The sequence below is a fragment of the Pteropus alecto genome, unplaced genomic scaffold, assembly GCF_000325575.1.
Source record: "Pteropus alecto unplaced genomic scaffold, ASM32557v1 scaffold48, whole genome shotgun sequence".
NCBI classification, from domain to species: domain Eukaryota; kingdom Metazoa; phylum Chordata; class Mammalia; order Chiroptera; family Pteropodidae; genus Pteropus; species Pteropus alecto.
Genome location: NW_006442110.1, coordinates 1,369,159 through 1,388,002, shown reverse-complemented (window position 1 = coordinate 1,388,002; position 18,844 = coordinate 1,369,159). Strand labels below are relative to the sequence as shown.

At 47.5% G+C, this 18,844-nt stretch overlaps 1 protein-coding gene and 1 pseudogene across 2 annotated transcripts; both read left to right on the top strand.

Moving 5' to 3' along the window:
• The first annotated feature begins 458 nt into the window (after positions 1–458).
• On the top strand, positions 459–16,837 carry NUB1 (negative regulator of ubiquitin like proteins 1). 2 transcript variants are annotated; one of them, XM_025038982.1, is made up of 14 exons: positions 459–575; positions 2,480–2,647; positions 2,782–2,840; positions 3,872–3,942; positions 6,347–6,529; positions 6,700–6,791; positions 8,090–8,196; positions 10,592–10,778; positions 11,468–11,575; positions 12,312–12,464; positions 13,777–13,923; positions 14,312–14,404; positions 15,005–15,182; positions 15,410–16,837. In XM_025038982.1, the coding sequence occupies exons 1-14, from the start codon at positions 459–461 to the stop codon at positions 15,586–15,588; spliced, it is 1,842 nt and encodes a 613-aa protein (XP_024894750.1). In that variant the 3' UTR covers positions 15,589–16,837. The 2 variants fall into 2 exon arrangements, with proteins under 2 accessions (XP_024894750.1, XP_024894751.1); XM_025038983.1 differs by lacking the exon at positions 15,005–15,182.
• Positions 1,127–1,246, top strand: LOC112469971 (annotated as a pseudogene).
• Positions 16,838–18,844: the final 2,007 nt, after the last annotated feature.

The following is an 18,844-nucleotide window of genomic DNA, read 5'->3' as shown; positions in this document are numbered from 1 at the left end:
TTTCCTTTCGTGTTAAACTAGCCAAAATACAAGAAACTTTATAAGTTCTGTGTTGAGTTTCTTATAAAAGTTCTCTAAGAATTCATCTTTCTCTTATCTTTTCTCTTAAAGAATAGTAGCAGATTAAGACATAGGAAAGTGTAATAAACCTTGCTACATATTAGCGACCTTGAAATACATATTTTAATATAATATGTAATTGAATATATATGTTTCTGTATCGACATGTTATATATATACGTGTGTGTGTGTGTGTGTGTGTGTGTGTGTGTGTATGTGTATGTGTATGAAAAGTCTGGAGCTAGTTAAAACCTAACTTAAAAGTAATTTACTTTAAGTGGGAGGAGTGGAGGGGAGCTCTGCTTACACTAAAAAACATGTCAATGTGTTAGGTAATTTTAAAACACTTTGAAAATATGGTGTGGGGCATCATTGCTGTACTGTTTTTGCTTTCAAGGATGGCGCAAAAGAAATATCTCCAAGCAAAATTGACCCAGTTTTTAAGGGAAGACAGAATTCAACTTTGGAAACCTCCATATACAGATGAAAATAAAGAAGTTAATTTGGCATTGAAGGTATTTTTCTTTTAAGACATAAATAATTGGCAGTGTTATATGTCTCCTTGGTGTTGACATAAGAACTTCTAAACCTGTAGAAATTTTTGTAAGTTTATTAGAGTTTATTTGAGCCAAAGAGAGGATAATACCTGGAAGCATGATCTCAACAGACCGAGAAAAATTCTTCCCAGAATGACAGTTCGCAGTTTCTTTTGTACGTTTAGAATTAAAGAGGGAGCATAAGGAAGATTACATGGAATCAAGGGAGGGTGCAAGGTGGGGACATCTCTGATTGGATTATAGGATAATTAACAAGATTCTGTGCTCTCTTAAGGGTGCATTTCAAAGATGTGTTAACATGGATGCACAAAAACCACAGACAGAGCTGATTAAGGTGAAGATAAGCCTTGCATAGGCCTGGGGCATTACTGCTTGCCTTGGCCTGCCCAGTTAGGAATTTATTCTCAGATCACCCTGTGAGATTACTTTTAGTTAGATTTATTATCGAGCCCCTTTTTCATCCACAGGGGTAAATAAGATTTCTGAAATCGCCAGAAATGGCCAGACACATCTACGGCCATGTCACCCTGAACGTGCCTGATCTCGTCTGATCTCGGAAGCTAAGCAGGGTCAGGCCTGGTTAGTACTTGAATGGGAGACCACCTAGGATAGACCAGGTGCTGTAGGCGTTTAAAAAAAAAAAGAAATGGCCAGGCACAACCACGTATGTAAACTTTTGGCATAACCAAAAGCACTAATGATAAACAGGACCCACTTTTTACTGGAAGTTGACAAGTTTGTTTTTGTTTAATAAGATTTTATTCATATAAGAATGATATCTGATTTCTTGGGCATATACTATTTTTAATACTTTCACAGCATTACCTAAAGTTATTAATCTGGGAGCTACTTCTGACCGGCCAGTATAGCAATACCAGTAAGATAGTATGTTACAGATTCAGGGTGTCTCGGTCGCTTCTGTCCCCCTTGCTGGCATGGTCTGCTAGAAAACAATGGTTCCCTTCCTCCAGCTTTTTTTTTTAACACTATGGCTGTCTGTTCATTTTTCCAAGATGCATTTTTCTAATAATTATGCCTCATTTTTTTTTTTTTTATTTTTATAGCATCAGCAGAAATGCCTCAATTTTTTTATGGCGTTATTTTACATAAATGAAGTTTCTAGAAATTGAAGTTTGCCCGCTTTTCTCAACAGAGAAAAACATTAATCATTTTTGATAGAAACATGTTATATTGGAGTACCCTAGCATGTACTTTTCTGCTTTCTCAGTCTGAATATTTTGAGGTAAATGATGTAACATTTATCGGGGACTAAGGGTTGGCATGAGGGCACCAAACTGTCCTGTGTTGTGAGGCCCTTGGGAAGTGATAGCTGTATCAGGGTCTCAGAGTTTTCCTGTCTGTCCCCTTCCTGACAGGCCTCACTTTTCATTTTTTACAACTGCTTTGTGACCTTTCTTCTGAATTTGCTTGTTATACCCTTTTGGTTGAGAATCTAAGTGTGGCATAATAAGAACGCTACTAGGTTCCTGGCACAGCGCCCCTAAAACCCTCTTAATCCCCCCGCTCCTGCCAGCGGTAAGGGCGATCAGAGCATCTTGGTTCTAACGGGCAGCTCTGGGCAGGACCCTCAGGACGGGGCAGGTACCAGAAAGATCACACTCGGATTAGGAGCTCGGAACTTTCAGCCCCACCCTGTTGGGTCTGTTTTCCTCTCTTTTATTTGTTTTTATTTTTCTCTGGATCCTCTGTCACCCCTATACCTCTCACGATGTCCACCGGTCTGGATTTCCCTGTAACGGGAGTGACGTCCCCTCAGCAGGCTTTTGCCGTAGAGCGCTGCGTGCGCTCCCTTTTCTCGCTTGGTCCTGCATCGATCTGTGTTTTCTGACTTTTCTTCATAGGACCTCGCTAAGAAGTACTCCGACAAGCTAGAATGTTGCGAAAATGAAGTAGAAAAAGTCATAGAAGAGATTCGTCGCAAAGCAATCGAGCGGGGCACAGGAAATGAAAATTACAAGACGACAGGGATCGCTACAATTGAGGTATTTTTACCTCCACGACTAAGGAAAGTGAGTAATTGTTTTTTCAAATTTACACAGGTACTAATGCTTAGTTAACTTAGCGATGTCATCAGATAAATGAAGACTTTTTTTTTTTTTTAAAGCAACAATCCAATGTTATCTTATTTGTCATTTTCAAATAGGATAGGAAAACCCTGTTGGAGACCCGACTGCACATCACTGGCAAAGAACTGAGGTCTAAGTGAGTATCCGTGCCCCGCGCCCTCGGGGCTTCTGGCCCTTCGTTTAATCCCCGTGGCCGCCGAGAAGACAGACAGGGCAGGCGGTGTTCTCACCTTCTGGAAGGGGAGATGTAGGCTCTGAGGACACAGGACTTGCTCAGGCTCACGCTGCTAGTTAAGGGTGAATGAGAGATCAGCTCTTGTACTGCGTCTTCATCTCCAGGTATAACTTGAGTTTTTGTAGCACGTTAGAATTTTGCAGCCAGGACCAACGATTTCGAATGTTTTGGCGGGCCCACCACCTAACAGGTACTCGATACACACTCGAATCAGTGCACAGGTGATGTAAATAGGAGACAGCCTGGTGTTCACCAGATCATTAGCTTTGGACTCTGTTCTTTAGTGCCTTCATCCCTTGCCGGGATGTTCGCCAGAGTGTTACTGCCGATTTCAGGCAGTCGACCCGTCTGTACAAAGAAAAAAAACCTGTCTGGTCACATACTAGTGAAATTTGAACTTTTGCGTTCTAGTTGATTATTCCATCCGTGGCGTATTTTTGAACGGTAAATGTTTTGAGCACCTCCGGGGCTCGCCAGCCGGTGTTTCTGAAGCAGATCTTTCTGATTTTCTTCTTTGGTCCACATCAGGGCTGTTAGGGATGGATTCAGGAGGCATCATTCACCCAGCACACGTGAGCAGAAGATTGTGGGGCAGGGCCCGTTTTGGCCTCCTCCAAGGGGACCACAAGTCTAGAGAATGAACTTCCTCCTGACACACCGCTAGGGTCCTGCTCTAACGGCGTGCCACACACGGGCTCCACGTCACGAGGAACTGAGTAGTGAAACAGTTAGTCTCAGGAAGGACGTTGTCTCACAGAGTCAAAGAACCGTCTCATAAGCTGGCTTTATCGGGAAGTGAGTGATGTTCGTGAGTCAGTAAATTGAAATACTGGATGTGTCCAAGTAAAATGCATAAAACAGCTATCACGATTAAAACCTGTTTAATGGAGAATGACACATTTGATTACAGTTTTCACTGGTTTGTTTTACAGAATAGCTGAAACCTTTGGATTTCAAGAAAATTATATCAAAATTGTCATAAATAAGAAACAACTTCAACTAGGTATGTTATGGCACAGTTTGCAGAATTTTTAAATGAAAAATAATGACTGCATCTTTTTTTAATCACTCTTCTTCTATTCACAAATTTCTAGTGGTTTTAATGCATGCATAATCCAAGACCAATTATCTTAGAGTTTACTAAAATAAAAATGTAAAACAGAAACAGCTTTTTAACATTTATCGTCTGTTCTGTGCTGGTGGGAAAGAAGACACTGTCAGTCTGATAAAATTTTACAGAATGGAAATGTAGGTGTGCTGAGAATAAACTTCGGGTTCCAGCACATTCTCCCCGAGGGACGGGAGCTGACGCCGAGTGGGGACAGCAGGGGAGGCTGGGGTGGGAGTGTTCCGGACTGAGAGCCTCACATTGTGGCTGAGGGTGGCACCGTGGAGGGCCAGGCAGAAGCCACATTGTAAAGGTCAGCAGTGGTTCTCCCCAGGGGCGATTTTACTACCCAGGGGACATTTGGCAGTGTCTAGAGATGTTTTTGATGGTCGTGACTTGGTGGCGGGGGGAGTGGGGAGGCTGTGCTTTTGTCACTCAGTTGGCCTGAGGTGCTTCTGGACACAGAGCATCCTGAGCCTTACTCGGTATTAGAGTATTTCTAAGAGAACCGGGAAGCCGATGATGCTGGAATGACGCATGGTGGATCTGTGTTTTAAAGATGGCTTTGGCTGCAGTAGGGGATACACTTGAAGGAGGCGTGAGTGGACTTGGGAGACCAGCTGGCCCTGGCCACAGTTCCGGCACTGTCGTCTGATTGGTGTCCAGTGGGTTCCTGTGGCCGCGAGCTTGATGTAACGCTGCCCTCACAGCCTAGCCCTCGTCGGCCTCTCCGGCATCACCTCTAGACATTTCCCATTGTCCGTTTTAGATGTCAGAGGCACCCTTTCTCTGTCTGTCCTCGTATCTCAATGACAGTTCTGTTTGTGGCATTCACTGGGCGGAAGTCCTTGATCTTGTTATCAAATCCATTTTTCACCTTACTGTGTGTGTTTTAAGTTCTTTCTCTAAGCCGAGGGCCTCAGGGAGTCTTCTCTGTTTTCCTGTGTTGGCTTAATCTGGATGAGGCCTTGAATCTTTCCGGAGTCCCCCATATAGATAAAGGCTAAGGGTACAGCTTTATTGTTCTTCCAGTATCTCCAACTGACCTTGCCCTTGGCACACTGATACTTGGTGCCCCTTTATGTGTATGTTCTTTCTATTTATCTGTAGGTTTATTCCTGGGCCAGAACCATAGAGGTTTGTTGTTTGTTTGTTTGTTTTTTAATTGAGATATAATTGACATATAACATTATGTTAGATTTAGGCATACAGCACAAATGATTCGATAATTACGTATATTGTGAAATAATCACCACGGTGACACCAGTTAACATCACCACACATAGTACAAAATCTTTTTTTCTTGTGACGAGAACCTTTAAGATTTACTCTTTAGCAATTTTCAAATGTGCACAGGGTCTTGTTAACTGCAGTCCCCACGCTGTACGTCACACCCCCAGTCTCATTAGTCGTGTAGCTGGAAGTTTGTGCTTTTTGACCATCTTCATAGTTTTTATTACTGTGGTTTGTGTTTTTTGACCATCTTCATAGTTTTTATTACTGTGGTTTCGTTGTAGTTTTAAAATCTAGTAAGATGAGTCCCCGTCTTGGCTCTTATTTATTAAGGTGACGTGGCCATCAGTAGATCTTTATTTTTCTGCGTGAATGTTAGAATGGTTGTCAAGTTTCTAAAAAAAAAAACCAAAAAACCGTTTTCTAGAAATGTGTTCAAATTTATATATATGTAGTACTCAAATTTATATATGTATAGTACATTCTATGTTGTTATTTTAAAATCTGTTTGCATCTGCATTTACCCTTTTTCATTTTGATGCTGGTTTATTTGCATCTTTAACTTAATTTATGTGTGAGGAAGATTAGTTTACTCAGCGCCTCCGAGTTGAAAAGAGACAGAAGCCCAGGTCTTTGCTCCCGAGCTCCCTGGGGCACCGCCGTGCCTGGGCGCTCGGCCCACCGTGGCGGGCCGATTGTTTCCCCGCCAGACGGTGGGGACGGGCACGCGTGACGCCCTCCCGTTTTCCTCGGATATCGCTTTGCACAGCGCTCTCCCTCCCTGTCGTCGATTCTCAAATTTTTACTGCTTCGATTTGCTCTTACGATGACAGTAAAGAAAATCGGAGGGGGGTAGATATGACAGCTCTGTTTCGTCTGGCTGATTTTATCCCCCGCGTAACAGCCACACTTACACAACCAGATGGGACCGTGCTCACGAGGTCACTCGGCACGGCGGCTTAGCAGGCGCTGATGCAGCTTGAAGAACTGCACCCGCCACAGGGAACGGCCCATCGCCAGTACGTTGAGCGGCTCTGTTCGGGACACGCGTTTCTGGTTCCCACAGGCAAATCGCTCGAGGAGCAGGGAGTGAAGCACAATGTGAAGGCCATGGTGCTGGAGCTGAAACAGTCCGAGGAGGACGCAAGGAAGAACTTCCAGGACGAAGAAGAAGAGCAGAATGAAGCCAAGCAGAAGGAGAAGCGAATTCAGAGGACCAAGAGAGGGCTGGAGATACTGGCGGAGAGAGGTACCCGGCGCGCGGGGCTTGTCGCCTCGGTCCAGTACCTCCGGGTCGCGCCGTGGCGGGGGTGTCACACTTGCCACTGGCTTTTCTTCCCAACAGTCCTGACACTTTAAATGTTAGCGCCACTGCCTTTCCGCATCGAATTAATAGCGTTCCTTTCGGTCTGGTTGCAGCTGAGATGGTGGTGGATCCGGAAACTACACCGTACCTGGATATCGCCAACCAGACGGGCAGATCCATCGAGATCCCGTCGTCGGAAAGAAAAGTAAGTCCTGTTAGAAATTTGTGGCTCGTTCCATTGATCTGCTGTCAATTCTATTGATTTGTTGTTTTCTAGCTTTTTTGTTTTTTTTTAATCTCGGAGTGTCACAGAGGATTAGAAACAGTTTTCGCCTCTAGCTTATACACAGAGAATGTGGCCGTTCAGTGAGCATTTGCGTACAGCGGGCTCACCCTGTGACGTTCAGGGCAGTCTAAAACGGCGCGACCTCGCTGTCCCGTAGCGGTGACTTTGAATATTCCCAAGTGATACGAAGCGCCGCCTTCAGCGCGAGTGGCTTCCTGTGGCGGTGGTTGTTCGGTGTGGTTTATTTTACTAGAAGGCCATGTCCCCTAAGGGGTGGATCAGAGCGAGGCTGGGGGAACTGTGTAGTTTGGGAAAAGTACGACAGGCAGTTCTGCCGTCTCTGTCTGTCTCCCCATTCCTCCTTTCTCCGTTCTAGAATTTGGAATAGGTAGGAGGTGGTTTTCACCTCTGAACACATCCGAGGGCGGCTATAAATAGCAGCACGCTGCAGCGTGGACGCTGAGATCAGTCTCTAGCTGGAGTCCAGTAGCTTCTTAAAATGAAAAGCTCTTGATTGTGGGTTGTTCATTTGAATCTTTGTCTTTAAAAGACAGTCTGAGTAGGTTTCACTATGTATATTATTACTTTTAAATTAAGGATTAAAGTTAAGTGTTAATAAGAGAATTTTGTGACTATCAGTGGATTGTTTGTTTTTTTTTTATCGTTGGAATTACTTGCCCATCCCTCTCTTATATTAAATGTTGGCTTTCAGATCTTTTTGGGAAAACTTGATAAGGTTGAATTAAATAAAAATTCAATCTAAAAATATTAATGAACTTTAAAAATTTTCAGGTCTCTATTTAAAGATTGTTTTGGAAGTACTAGGATTGACAGATACTTCAGAAAAAACTCGATTAAGAATAGAAAGTAAAATGAAAGCTTCTTTTAAAAACAGATAAAAAGGATATAGGATTCTGCACCTTCTTCATATGTTCGTCTTAGAGAATACTAGAAATAGAACTAGGTCAGCACATGCAGAAATAAACTGATGCAAACACAGGGCCACGTGCTGGTCATGACGTATCAGCCACATTAAATTGGGTGCTTGCTTTCAGTGTTCAAATGAAATAAAGCTCTAATTATATTTTTCTTAATTTTGTCTTTTAAATTTAGTTGTGATTTTTTTATTTTGATTTCTTTAGATTTAATATACTTTCAATATAATTTGTTTTATTACAGTTTAAAATGATTTTTTTTTCATTGTTATTTTTTTCTAGGCCCTTATGTTAGCGATGGGTTATCACGAGAAGGGCAGAGCGTTCCTGAAGAGGAAAGAATATGGAATAGCCTTGCCGTGTCTGCTGGACGCTGACAGATATTTCTGGTAGGCTCACTTGTGCTTGGTGAGCGCCGGTTTTAAGAAACATGGCCCAGGCCTGTGCACAGCGCCCTGGCAGCCACGTACACCTCGCACTTCTGGCTCTTACCCAGGACAGTGGTTAATGTGAAAGAGTAGTTATTTCTTCCCTTCGTATTTCTAATTGATCTCTCCTCCCTGTAAAGAATGTTATAAACGTAAACACTTATTATAATATTTTTTTACAATAGGCACGTAGGATATCGTGCTTGTTCTTGTGAGGTGCTGTCAGCCTGAACTCTCCATTATGCGTCCCCACCAGCTTTTCACCCAATAGTTTCGGTGTAAATATTGATGGTCATTCCCCAAATCCATTGTTTTTTGGGGGCTGCAAAGTAGTGTGGTACCTTATCATTCCTTCTACATCTATTGCTAGAATTTTTCTGAAAAGAGATACTTTTCCTCATCAGCTCTTTGGCTGTGCCGAGCTGCAGTTTGTACCAAAAGACAGAATAAAATGCTTTGTTCTTTCTCCTTATTTTTTTGTTTTCAGAATAAATGAATTCCTTCCCTAGCATCCTCCAAAGATGACGTCACCAATGAGGTTTTCTTCTCCCTTCTTTTTTTTAAGTATCAATGTATGAACTCGCAGATTTTAACACATTTGATGTGTTTCAAACCTCAGTGCTTAAATTGGCTAGCTTTGGCCAGCGGGCAGTTCCTGTGTCCTTTTGACTTATCCTGTTAGTCTCTAGTCTCCGGTGCCCGAGTGTCCCAGACTCATCGTGGGCAGTTCCTGCCCCGGACCAGGAGGCGGCAGCTTCCTGGGACTCCTAGTTCCTCGTAACGGGAAACGGTGCGGAGAGGCAGGCAGATGAGACATTTGAAAAAGAGACCCGATGTTTGAAATTGGCCAAAGGGTAGCAACTTCAGTATTATTTTCTTTTCCATTTTGATGAATTCCCAAGGTACACTGTACACTTCAAGAAGATAAATACAAATGTGTGTGGTTTGCCAACCGTATTGGTAATACCCTGGGTTTTAAGTGAACCAATCCAAGTTAAACAAAAAGTGATTTATTGTCTCAAGTATTTGGGAGGAGGGGGCCGAGCTAGAAGTAACTGGAACAAGGGCTTGGCACTTGCGGGGTCTCCTTTGCATCTGTCTGTGCCGCTTTCCAAGTGTCAGTCACTTTCTTCTGCCGCAGATAGTATGGGCTCAGGCTGTGAGTCAGGTGCTTGAAATTCAGGTAAATTTTTTATTTCCTTACATAATTGTTTCTGCCTTTCTATTAGGGAAAATTTCAAACATATTAAATATACATAATGAATGTGAGTGTGTGTGTGTGTGTGTATGTATGTGTGTGTGAGAGAGTGTGTGTGTGTGTGTGTGTGTGTGTGTGTGTGTGTGTGTGTGTGTGTGTGTGTGTATGAATGAGTATAATGCATCACGTATGCCAGCTTCAGTTAGCAAGACGTGGTGGCCTGATTCGTCTGTATGCATCTTTCTCAATCTTTTTACCCTGGACAAATCCTTGAAATAATTTTCAAGTCTCAGGAACCCCTGAATAAAAATAACTATCATCAGTTCATAGTACAGTAACACGTTCAATAAGTGGTAGATAACAGTAATCCAATAATAATTGTTAACGCCTTTGTACATACGTAGAGAATGACTTTTTTCCTGAAGATTTGTTTAGTCAGGGCAACTTACTGGCATCATTTTTGTGAGCTCCCCCTCCTCGTCAAGGAGATTGGTTCTAAGGCAGGTCAGCCATGTCCTGAAAGACATCTCAGTTCTGTTTCTTTCCCCACTGACGGTTTTCCTGCCTTCTCCAAACGGGCTCAGAGTTCTCTCAAAAATTCCTGTTGCACGTCTCGGGGTATGGTGTGTAGTATGACCAAGAGTCGTTTCTTTCCGTATTTAAAATGAGAAATGAGAGTTCTGCTTTTAGCCAAGATGGAACGACAGGGACGAGATTTCCCCCTCCCCAGCCTGAAACCACTAAAAACCTGAGCAAAATGTATGAAACATTGGTTTCCTGGCAGGGCAGGCCCGTGAGCCCTGAGTGGGAAGCAGACGAGCCCTGCGATAGTTCAGCGCTCTGCCTGGCTGCTGTGCAGCGAGGAGAAATCCCATGGTCCCCCTGAGCTGAAGAGATGGAGCTAGGAATCCAGGGGGCCGGACTTTCCCGGCATAGCAAGGGGTGTGTGCGCGAAGCTGCCATCCCTGAGTCTTGGCTCCCTTCTTTCCCATTGGAAGGATTCAGATAATAAATATTAGTTCCCTTCATAAACACGGCTCTCTGGTTTAGAGCAGTCGGTCTTTGGAAATACACCAAAAACGGGACAGGAATTTCAGAAATTTACAGACAGGGTTTTAGGCCGTTTTCCAACGATGTCGTTTCCTGTCTCTTTCCCAGCGAGTGTTGCACAGAACTTCTGGATACAGTGGATAACTACGCGGTCCTCCAGCTGGATATAGTGTGGTGCTACTTCCGCTTGGAACAACTGGAATGCCTTGACGACGCAGAAAAAAAATTAAACTTGGCCCAGAAATGCTTTAAGAATTGTTATGGAGAAAATCATCAGAGACTGGTCAACATTAAAGTATGTTACTGTCGTTTGTTTTAGGTATCATTGAGCCCATTTCCAGAATTCGAGTTTATTCCCGTCATTCACACTGTTGCCAGAAGGTGATTTATTTTGACAGTGGTATGCACTGTGCTCTTTGTAAGCTATATTTTTAACAGGATTGTTACATGTTTCGCACATCTGGCTGTCACTTTGGTCTGTGCAGCATTTAGCCCTGAGGAACAGAACCCCACTGATCACGCTCACGGAGGGGGCAGGGGACCGTGTTCAGTAAAGTCTAATGAGAGATTTCAATACAGAAAATAAACACTGTGAAGAGTAACAGTTCTCAGAAGTCACAGCTCAAATGCCGTGATTTGAATAAGAATTTTTGGGGGGATTTCCACGAGTCACCAGAATTCTGCTTGCGAATGACAGGGCAGCGTAAGATATTCCTGATCTGAGTCTTGCATACTTCCCTACTGACCAGAAGGGCCACCGCCCTGAGTGTCTGGAGACAGGTGTTCTGACACTATTTCTCGTGAGTGGGGATGTCATTGTCCTCTGGGATCTTCGCTTTTGCCATCAGCGACAGTAAAGATGTAAACATTTTCGTAACGCCATTTTTGCCCCTTTGGAGACAAAGTAGAATTACAGATGTGAGTGTTATTGACCTGTAATTAGAAATGACAGTTTTATCCTTTTTTTTCCTTCAATAATTTTAGGGAAATTGTGGGAAAGAGAAGGTATTGTTTTTAAGACTTTACCTGCTTCAAGGTATCCGAAATTTTCACAGTGGGAATGGTGAAGAGGCTTCTGAGTATCTCAACAAGGTAAGAAAATGAACAGAGTCGTAACCATTTTCACTTACATTTTTTTTTATCCCTAGAAGTTAAGTATTTTGTAAACTCAGTAGTTTGTGACTTGTGAGGAACATATGTCTCTCTTCCATTGCTCCCCCACATACACGATAAACACATTTGTATTTGTTGGGGGACAGGCCAGATGCCATAATAAGGAAACCTCAAAAAGACAGTGACTGGAATTGGCTGGAGGTGTCCGTGTCTCGTCTGGCTGTCTGGAGGTGGCACCCAGGGCAGAGCTGGTTTGGCACTGAGGCCGCTCCTGCCAGTGCCTCTCGCAGCCAGCAGACGGCACGAGAGTCCAGGGCAAGCCTCAGAGAGAGGACCGGAAGGTGCGCCCGCGGGATCTGTCGCATGCCGCTTGCTTAGACTTCACTGGGTAGCTACCCACAGCTGCAAGGCAGAGTGAGGAACACCCTGTGCCCAGCCCGCGTTTGGCGATTTATTACAAAGGAGGAGGTCATGAACACCAGCCCTTCCCACCCCACGCGCCTGTTCTCGTGTTATATTACATAGAGGTCCTGTGAGCAGAGTGTTGTCTGTCTGCATCTGCTAGTTGGTAAGAGGTCACGTTGAGAGTATTTATCTAAAATCTGACACACCATCATTCACATTGGGTACAGTCTCATGTCCCTCAGGCTTAGCTGGATGTTAAGCTTGCGTGTTGCCACAGAGATGTGACTCTCTTGCTTTTTCCCGTCCGTAGGCACGTCAGCTCTTTAAAGAGCTATACATCGATCCATCGAAAGTTCACAGTTTGTTGCAGTTGGGGTTTACCGCCCAGGAAGCCCGGCTTGGCCTCAGGGCCTGTGACGGGAACGTGGACCACGCAGCCACCCACATCACCAGCCGCAGAGAGGTACCTTGACATCCGGGTGGCACTGTGTCGCCGCCTGTGTCTTTGAGTAGGTGTGGAACCTGAGACAGTAGCAAGCTCATCTCTAAAGCGCCTTAGCGCTCAGATGACTCCACAGCAGGTGTGAGTAATAAAGAGCTTCGTCTTCAGACCGGGAAGCGGAAGGGACTTTTTTTAATTGCATCAGTTTTCAAACGGTGCCGTTTCCTGACTTCGTTTCCTGCTGTGGCGGCAGGTAGCTCACAAGTACAGTTATTCAAGCAGCCTTCGTCCTCTCTCATTTTATCATAGTGTATTTCTGGAAACCGTTTTAGCGGGGACCATGTTTTCCCATAGGGCCATTGTTATGGTCTGAGATGGTATTCTTGCCTGGACATGAGTCAAATCGTAGGAACAGTAACATATTATAAAGGCGAAGGCACAAAATTATAATCATTTAAAATAATTAGAAAGAAGTACAGTAAAACTTTAGAATGTTGGAGTTGACGAGAACAATACGTGTCTCAGGTGCTAGTTTCACAGCAAAGGAGCTGAGGTTCAGCGAGCCCGCGATGGGCTGTTGAGAAGCAGATTCGTTTCTTCTCTGCAAACGTGAATTGGTGTATATTATCTCACCGGTCCTTTCCAGCTATAGACCCAACTGTAGAAGTCTCTAGAAGGCAGAGGCTTGGAAAAGCCCAGTCTGTGTGCTTGCACTTTACACAGGCCAGTCGAGTACTAATGGAAAGCAGACATGGCTCGTGCTGTGCTTATTACTCTGCTGTTACTGGGTTATCAGTAAGATTTCATTAGCATTTGGAAAGCCAGTGTTTTAAAATGAAATAGTTTGAAAATTAATCCTCATCATTCCATACACCTGTGTAAACCCAGAGTGTGGTGCGGCAGCTCCGGCATCACCCTGGCTCTCCCACCCCGCCACTGCACCCCCATTCAGAATCCATATTTCACCTAGAGCCCCGGTAATTCACCCGCGTGGGGAGCCCGTTCAGCCCCTCCCCGGAAGGGGGCGCGTCCACCTCTCTGGCACCGAGCAGCGAGCTCGCTGGTTCCGAGTGGCCCGTTCTGGTGCTGGGGGGTGGTAATTGTGAGGCGCCCCCTCCCGCCCTGGGGAAAGGCCTCTGGCCCCGCTGGCCGACCCCGGGAGCAGTGCCACGGTCCCTGCCCGGTAGCCCTCACGCTGCTGACCGGCCGAGACAGCCAGGGGATATTGCTCTTCCTTCGTTTCTCACTTTGCCTGGCAACCCCACACATCCTGCAGAGCACAGGTCGAGATCTCAAGCCCCCAGCTCAGTGAGACTTTGCTGTTTTCCTAAAGGAATTGGCCCAAATAAGGAAGGAGGAAAAAGAGAAGAAGAGACTCTGCCTGGAGAACGTAAATGCCCTGAAGGGCATGGGCTACTCCACGCACGCGGCCAGGCAGGCCCTGCAGCAGGCCCGCGGGAACCTGGACGAGGCCCTGCGGGTAAGGCCTCCCGCCGCCCCGGCCCCGGCCCCACGCTGCCTCCTCCGCATCAGCGTCCAAGCTCCGTGTCCCATGGGGCCCTGGGCCCCGGGTCCCGCTCCTGTGGCCCCTCGTTCCTGGTTTGCATCTGAGGGTCAGCGCGCTCTCGCTCGTGCCCAGTGACAGACACAGGGTGATGCCCCCGTCCCGCCCTTCGGCCGGAAGCCTTCTCTGAACTCCGGCCTCCCCGCCCAGCCTGGGTGAAGGGTCCCTGTTCTCTGCTCCTACAGCACCCTTCACGTAGTTGACGGCACCCGGCGTGTGTCTGCCGCCTGCCTGGTGGGTGCCCGGTCTGCACGTGAGCGAGCAGGTGTCAGTGCTGAGGCGGGGCCTTCCCGTGTGTTTGCAGATTCTTCTCAGCACCCCTCGGATGTGGTTCAGTGATTCCGACTCGGAAACCAGCAACCATCAAGAAAGTCCTTCCCAGGAAAATATCGACCAAGTGAGTGACAGCCCTCCGCGCCTTCTCTGCCTGGACGGTCCCAGGTGGGGTCAGTGGGGTGACAAGTACAGTGCTCGGCTCCCTGGGCTCCTGGTATGACGTGGGCCCGCCCTAGGGGGCCAGCCAAGCACGTGGCGGTCACAGTCGCAGTGGGTGGAGGGGAACAGGAGGTGTTTCCTGCAGAAGTAGGAAAAATAAAGCCGCCGAAGCCCTTTGTTCAGGCCTCTCCCTCGTGGGCCGATACCGCTTCATGCTCAGCCGCTTCTGTCAGTTCATTTCTCTGCCCGTGACCTGAAAGGCTGTCGCTGTGGCGACTCTGTCCACAGCAGTGTGCCTGGTGTGGTGTGGCTGCTTAACTAACGGTGCTGGTAACCGGGCGGGGGCGGCACCTTCTCCCTGGCCCGAAAGCTTGTCACCTTTCCAAGGACCACGCACGGACACCTCGGGCGCAGGTCGTCCTCCCCCACACGCGGGAGGCCCGGCCACGTGCAGGCCGCGGGACCTAGAGACATGTTCCCTCGATAAGGCCGTCCTAGCCGAGCGTGGGACAGCAGCTGGGACGTGCGGCAGTTTGGTGTAGCGTGTCTGTGTTGTCCGCAGCTGGTGTACATGGGCTTCGACACGGCGGCCGCCAGGGCCGCCCTGCGGGTGTTCCGGGGGAACGTGCAGCTGGCCGCGCAGACCCTCGCGCACAACGGGGGAAGTCTCCCGCCCGGCCTGCAGCTCGCGGTGGAGGAGCCTCCGTCGACGCCCTCCACGTCCCCTTCCGACTCTGCAGGTAGGTCTGCCTTCTCCTGAGACCCGCCGAGAGCAGCGCCTTCCCCCGGACTGGGAGCCGACGGCTGGGGATGCGACTTCGCGTGGGCTGGTCCGTGGCTGTCCCCACTCAGTGTGGCCAGGGACGGAGCAGCCGAGGCCGACCTGGACCCTGCGGTCTCGCCGTGGGTCTCTGTCCTTTGCGTTCCTCTCCCTGAACTCACTTCTTACTACGTGGCTCTCTCGCAGGTACCTCTAGTGCCTCAACAGATGAAGATATGGAGACAGAGGCCGTCAATGAAATACTGGAAGATATTCCAGAGCACGAAGAAGATTATCTCGACTCGACTCTGGAAGACGAAGAAATTATTATTGCAGAGTACTTATCCTACGTAGAAAATATAAAGTCAGCATCAAAGAAAAACTAAATAATGAACAGAAATAAGTACTAAGTTTCTGCTTATAAATTCTATCGTTATGAAAAGTGTAATGCAGGTCTTCCTTTTTTTTCTTCTTTTCATCTGATTTTGCTCTGGAGTGCTTTCACCTTGGGTGTAGGAGGAGGGTGGGCAGGGGACAGGGACCTGGACGGTGAGAGGAGGAGACTGGGGGCGGGGGCGTGGGTGCTGGTCCTGACAGGTGATCTGAGGACGGAGCCGCCTGCGGCCTGCTCTGCCATCCCCGGCCGCCAGCCGGGTCTGCAGTGTGACGCCGCGCCCACTGGGTCCTTTCCCCGCAGAGTGAAAGGGACTGGGGAATAGGGTGGCCCTGCGGAAGGGCTTGGGGTGGCGAGTTAACGGGGAGAGCGAGCTCCCATCGGTCTCTCTTCTGCCCTCCTGGGCCCCCTGACGGGTGGGGGTGCCACTTCACTGCTGATCTTTTCCTTCTTCCCATGATGCAGCTCTGCCTTCCTGCTTCCTCCTCGCTGTCCCGCCCCGATTGTCCTTCAAATCTTCAGTCATTCCAGGTGCTTTGGGGGCATAAAGGTGAGGCGGCGGCTCCAGTGGCCATACCAAATCGTGCCCGGACACTTTCAGCCCGAAACCAGTGTTTCAAGCTCTTAGTGTAGTTAAATATGCACTTGAAATTCAGAATTTATATGTATTGAGAATTCTTCACAAAAGTAAAATCTTTTATTAAATCAGAAAGTTTTAAATGCTAACAGAAGCAACTTATTTTTAATTAGCATTTTCAGACTCTGCTATCATGTTAAACTCAACGCTGGCTAAGATACCTACCAGAGATCAAGGCATATTTTCTCCAGGTTTTGTGGGGTTTTTTTGGTACATCTATATTACAGAAGACTATTTCTAAAGATACGTGTTTGGCCTCTTAATTGGCCCGACTAACCATTCTCGTCGCGCCGTGAATGCCTCTGTAGTTGTCTATTAATCGAGAACTCATCCCAGCACCAAGACACAGCTGGTGGCGTCGGGGACAGACTGACTCAAGTACCGGATGTGTTCCCAGGACTCTTCCTGCCGTCCCGGAAGTCGCTGGACATTCCTATGACAGGGCAGATGGCTCACTGCCGTGTCCCGTCGGGGCTGGCTGAAATGCTTTGACTTTTTCACTTACTGTTTTCATGACGCTTGGACAGCAGTCCAATTGGAATGGGTGGAAATGTGATTCTTTTAAAATGGATGATTCAGAAAGAAATAAAAGGTAGAAAATATATTCAAAAATTGTCAGCCTCATTTTGCAATCAGTTACTCCGACTCCTAAACTGTTATGGGTGTTGAAAATGCCTGTGTGGTCTAGAGCTTCATTTAGATTCGAGATGTTTGCTTCCACTGAGTTCTCTGCAGAAATCGAAACATCGATGTCTGTTATAAACAGATGAATAAAAAGCAGGCCGGGCTGATGGGGCAGCCCAAGTGAGGGGGGGAAGGGGGCGAGGAGAAATCCTGCCCAGGTGGTGAGGGGTCAGGTGGTGAGGGGTTTCTTGGCCTTGTTTGAGACCCTGTCAGACCGTGTCAGATTTGGGGCCTGAATTGCAGCTTTTGGCTGACAAGTTACTGTCCGGGGCTCGGGCTAGGTGTGGCCTCTATCTTCCCAAATGTTTTTTAGAATGATCGTGGCAGAACCTAGGGCAGCAGTCACACCAGTAGTCTCTGACTTCGCTCCATTTTCTTGTGAAGAGATGCAGAGTAGCCAGTGCTTGAGCTAGGGATGGTTCCAAGCGCGTGCTGTCCACCAGCAGGGCTGCCCACCTCCACGGGCTGGGAGACAAACTCTGGTCCTGGCTCTGCCTGAGTGTCACTCCCTGTTCTGGAGGGCAAGACAAGAAGCAAAGGACATTCGTAAACGGGGGAGCATGCTGCGGCCAGAAGTCATAGAGGAGATGGACATTGGGCTCCTTGGATGGAGGAGAAAAGAACGTTCTAGACCTGGGACAAATGAGGTAAGAGTGGAGGAAGGACAGGCCAAGCGTGCCATATTCTTGGGGTCACAGAAGCTGTTCTAGACCCACCAGAGGGTGTGTGTTGGGGGAAGAGAATGAGGTTGGAAGGATCGCTGAGTCCAACTACAGGGCACCCCGAAAGGCAGGCAGGGGTCTAGATTTGAGTGGCAGCATCCCGGGGCCAAGGGAGGACTCTGAGCACGTGTGGGCTGCAGATGTCTGTCACGTGGATGGGGTCACGCGGAGGCCCTGGGAGGCTGTGGCTGGAGCATGTTGCATGCAGTCAGATCGGAGGCCCATCATTTTTCTTGTGAAATGGCCATGTCCTCTCCCTGTTTTCCTGCCCATATGTCCTTTAAGAACTTCCTGTCCTGCTATCCAACTGAATATATTTATCAAAGGTAAGAATGTATTATCAAAAGCAAAGAAACATCTCTGGTTGTCTGGTCTTTACATCCACAAAGAGCCTCTGTGTTTTGCTGAAGTAATTTCCCAAATGCTATGCTATATAAATGCAAAATAGCAGTTTTCCTCTGCTCTTTCTCCCTGGAGAGGCAGGCTGGAGCAACAAACGCAGCAGCCCGTTTTAGGATCTGCACCCAGAAGCTGTTTCCCTGAGTGCGTGTGTGTTTTATTCTCTGCTGTGCGTGGAGACGATGGGGGAATCTAAGATGATGGATGAGCAAGAGCTGATGAGGCAGTAATGCAGCGTCAGCTGTCACTGTCCCAAGCGTCTTGTTACTCAAGCTGCCTCTGCCAGCAACGCAGTCTGAGGAAATGCATAAACACAGGCGCGGGCACTCAACGTGGTGCTCTGCCAGCCCCCCTGACATGAACGTCAGTGCCCCGGGAAGCCCCCTTGGGGTGCCTGGGCCCTGGAGAAGAACCGCCAGGAAGTATGAGTGCTCCCGGGAACCCTACAGCTGGATTGTGTGCTTTGAGTCCCACCGAAAAGATGCGAAGTGAGGCGGCTTCTGCAAGTTCTCACTAGCCAGCCTGTTTGCGGGTGCGGCCTAGGGCTCGTCACAAGGATATGTAGCTCTTCCTACCACCCCTGGTGCCAACGCCATACCTGTTCATCGGGCCTGGACCTGGGTACCCCAGAGAGCAAGTGAGGCGTGTCCAGCAGAGCAAGACCCTTTGCATGAAGACAATAGAGCACCCGCTTCTGTTCACAACAAGGGTTATCTCTGCGCGGGACGCTTGTTCTTGGTGAGATGCTGGCTCTCAAGGGCAGACACTGTCTTCTGCAGCTTCTCTTCGTGCACCAGGGACCAGCC

Coding starts and splice junctions, on each gene's coding strand:
- NUB1 (XM_025038982.1), top strand. CDS start 459: ATGGCGCAAAAGAAATATCTCCAAGCAAAATTGACCCAGTTTTTAAGG. Junction 3,943..6,346: donor TAAGAAACAACTTCAACTAG/GTATGTTATGGC, acceptor TGGTTCCCACAG/GCAAATCGCTCGAGGAGCAG. Junction 10,779..11,467: donor AGAGACTGGTCAACATTAAA/GTATGTTACTGT, acceptor CAATAATTTTAG/GGAAATTGTGGGAAAGAGAA.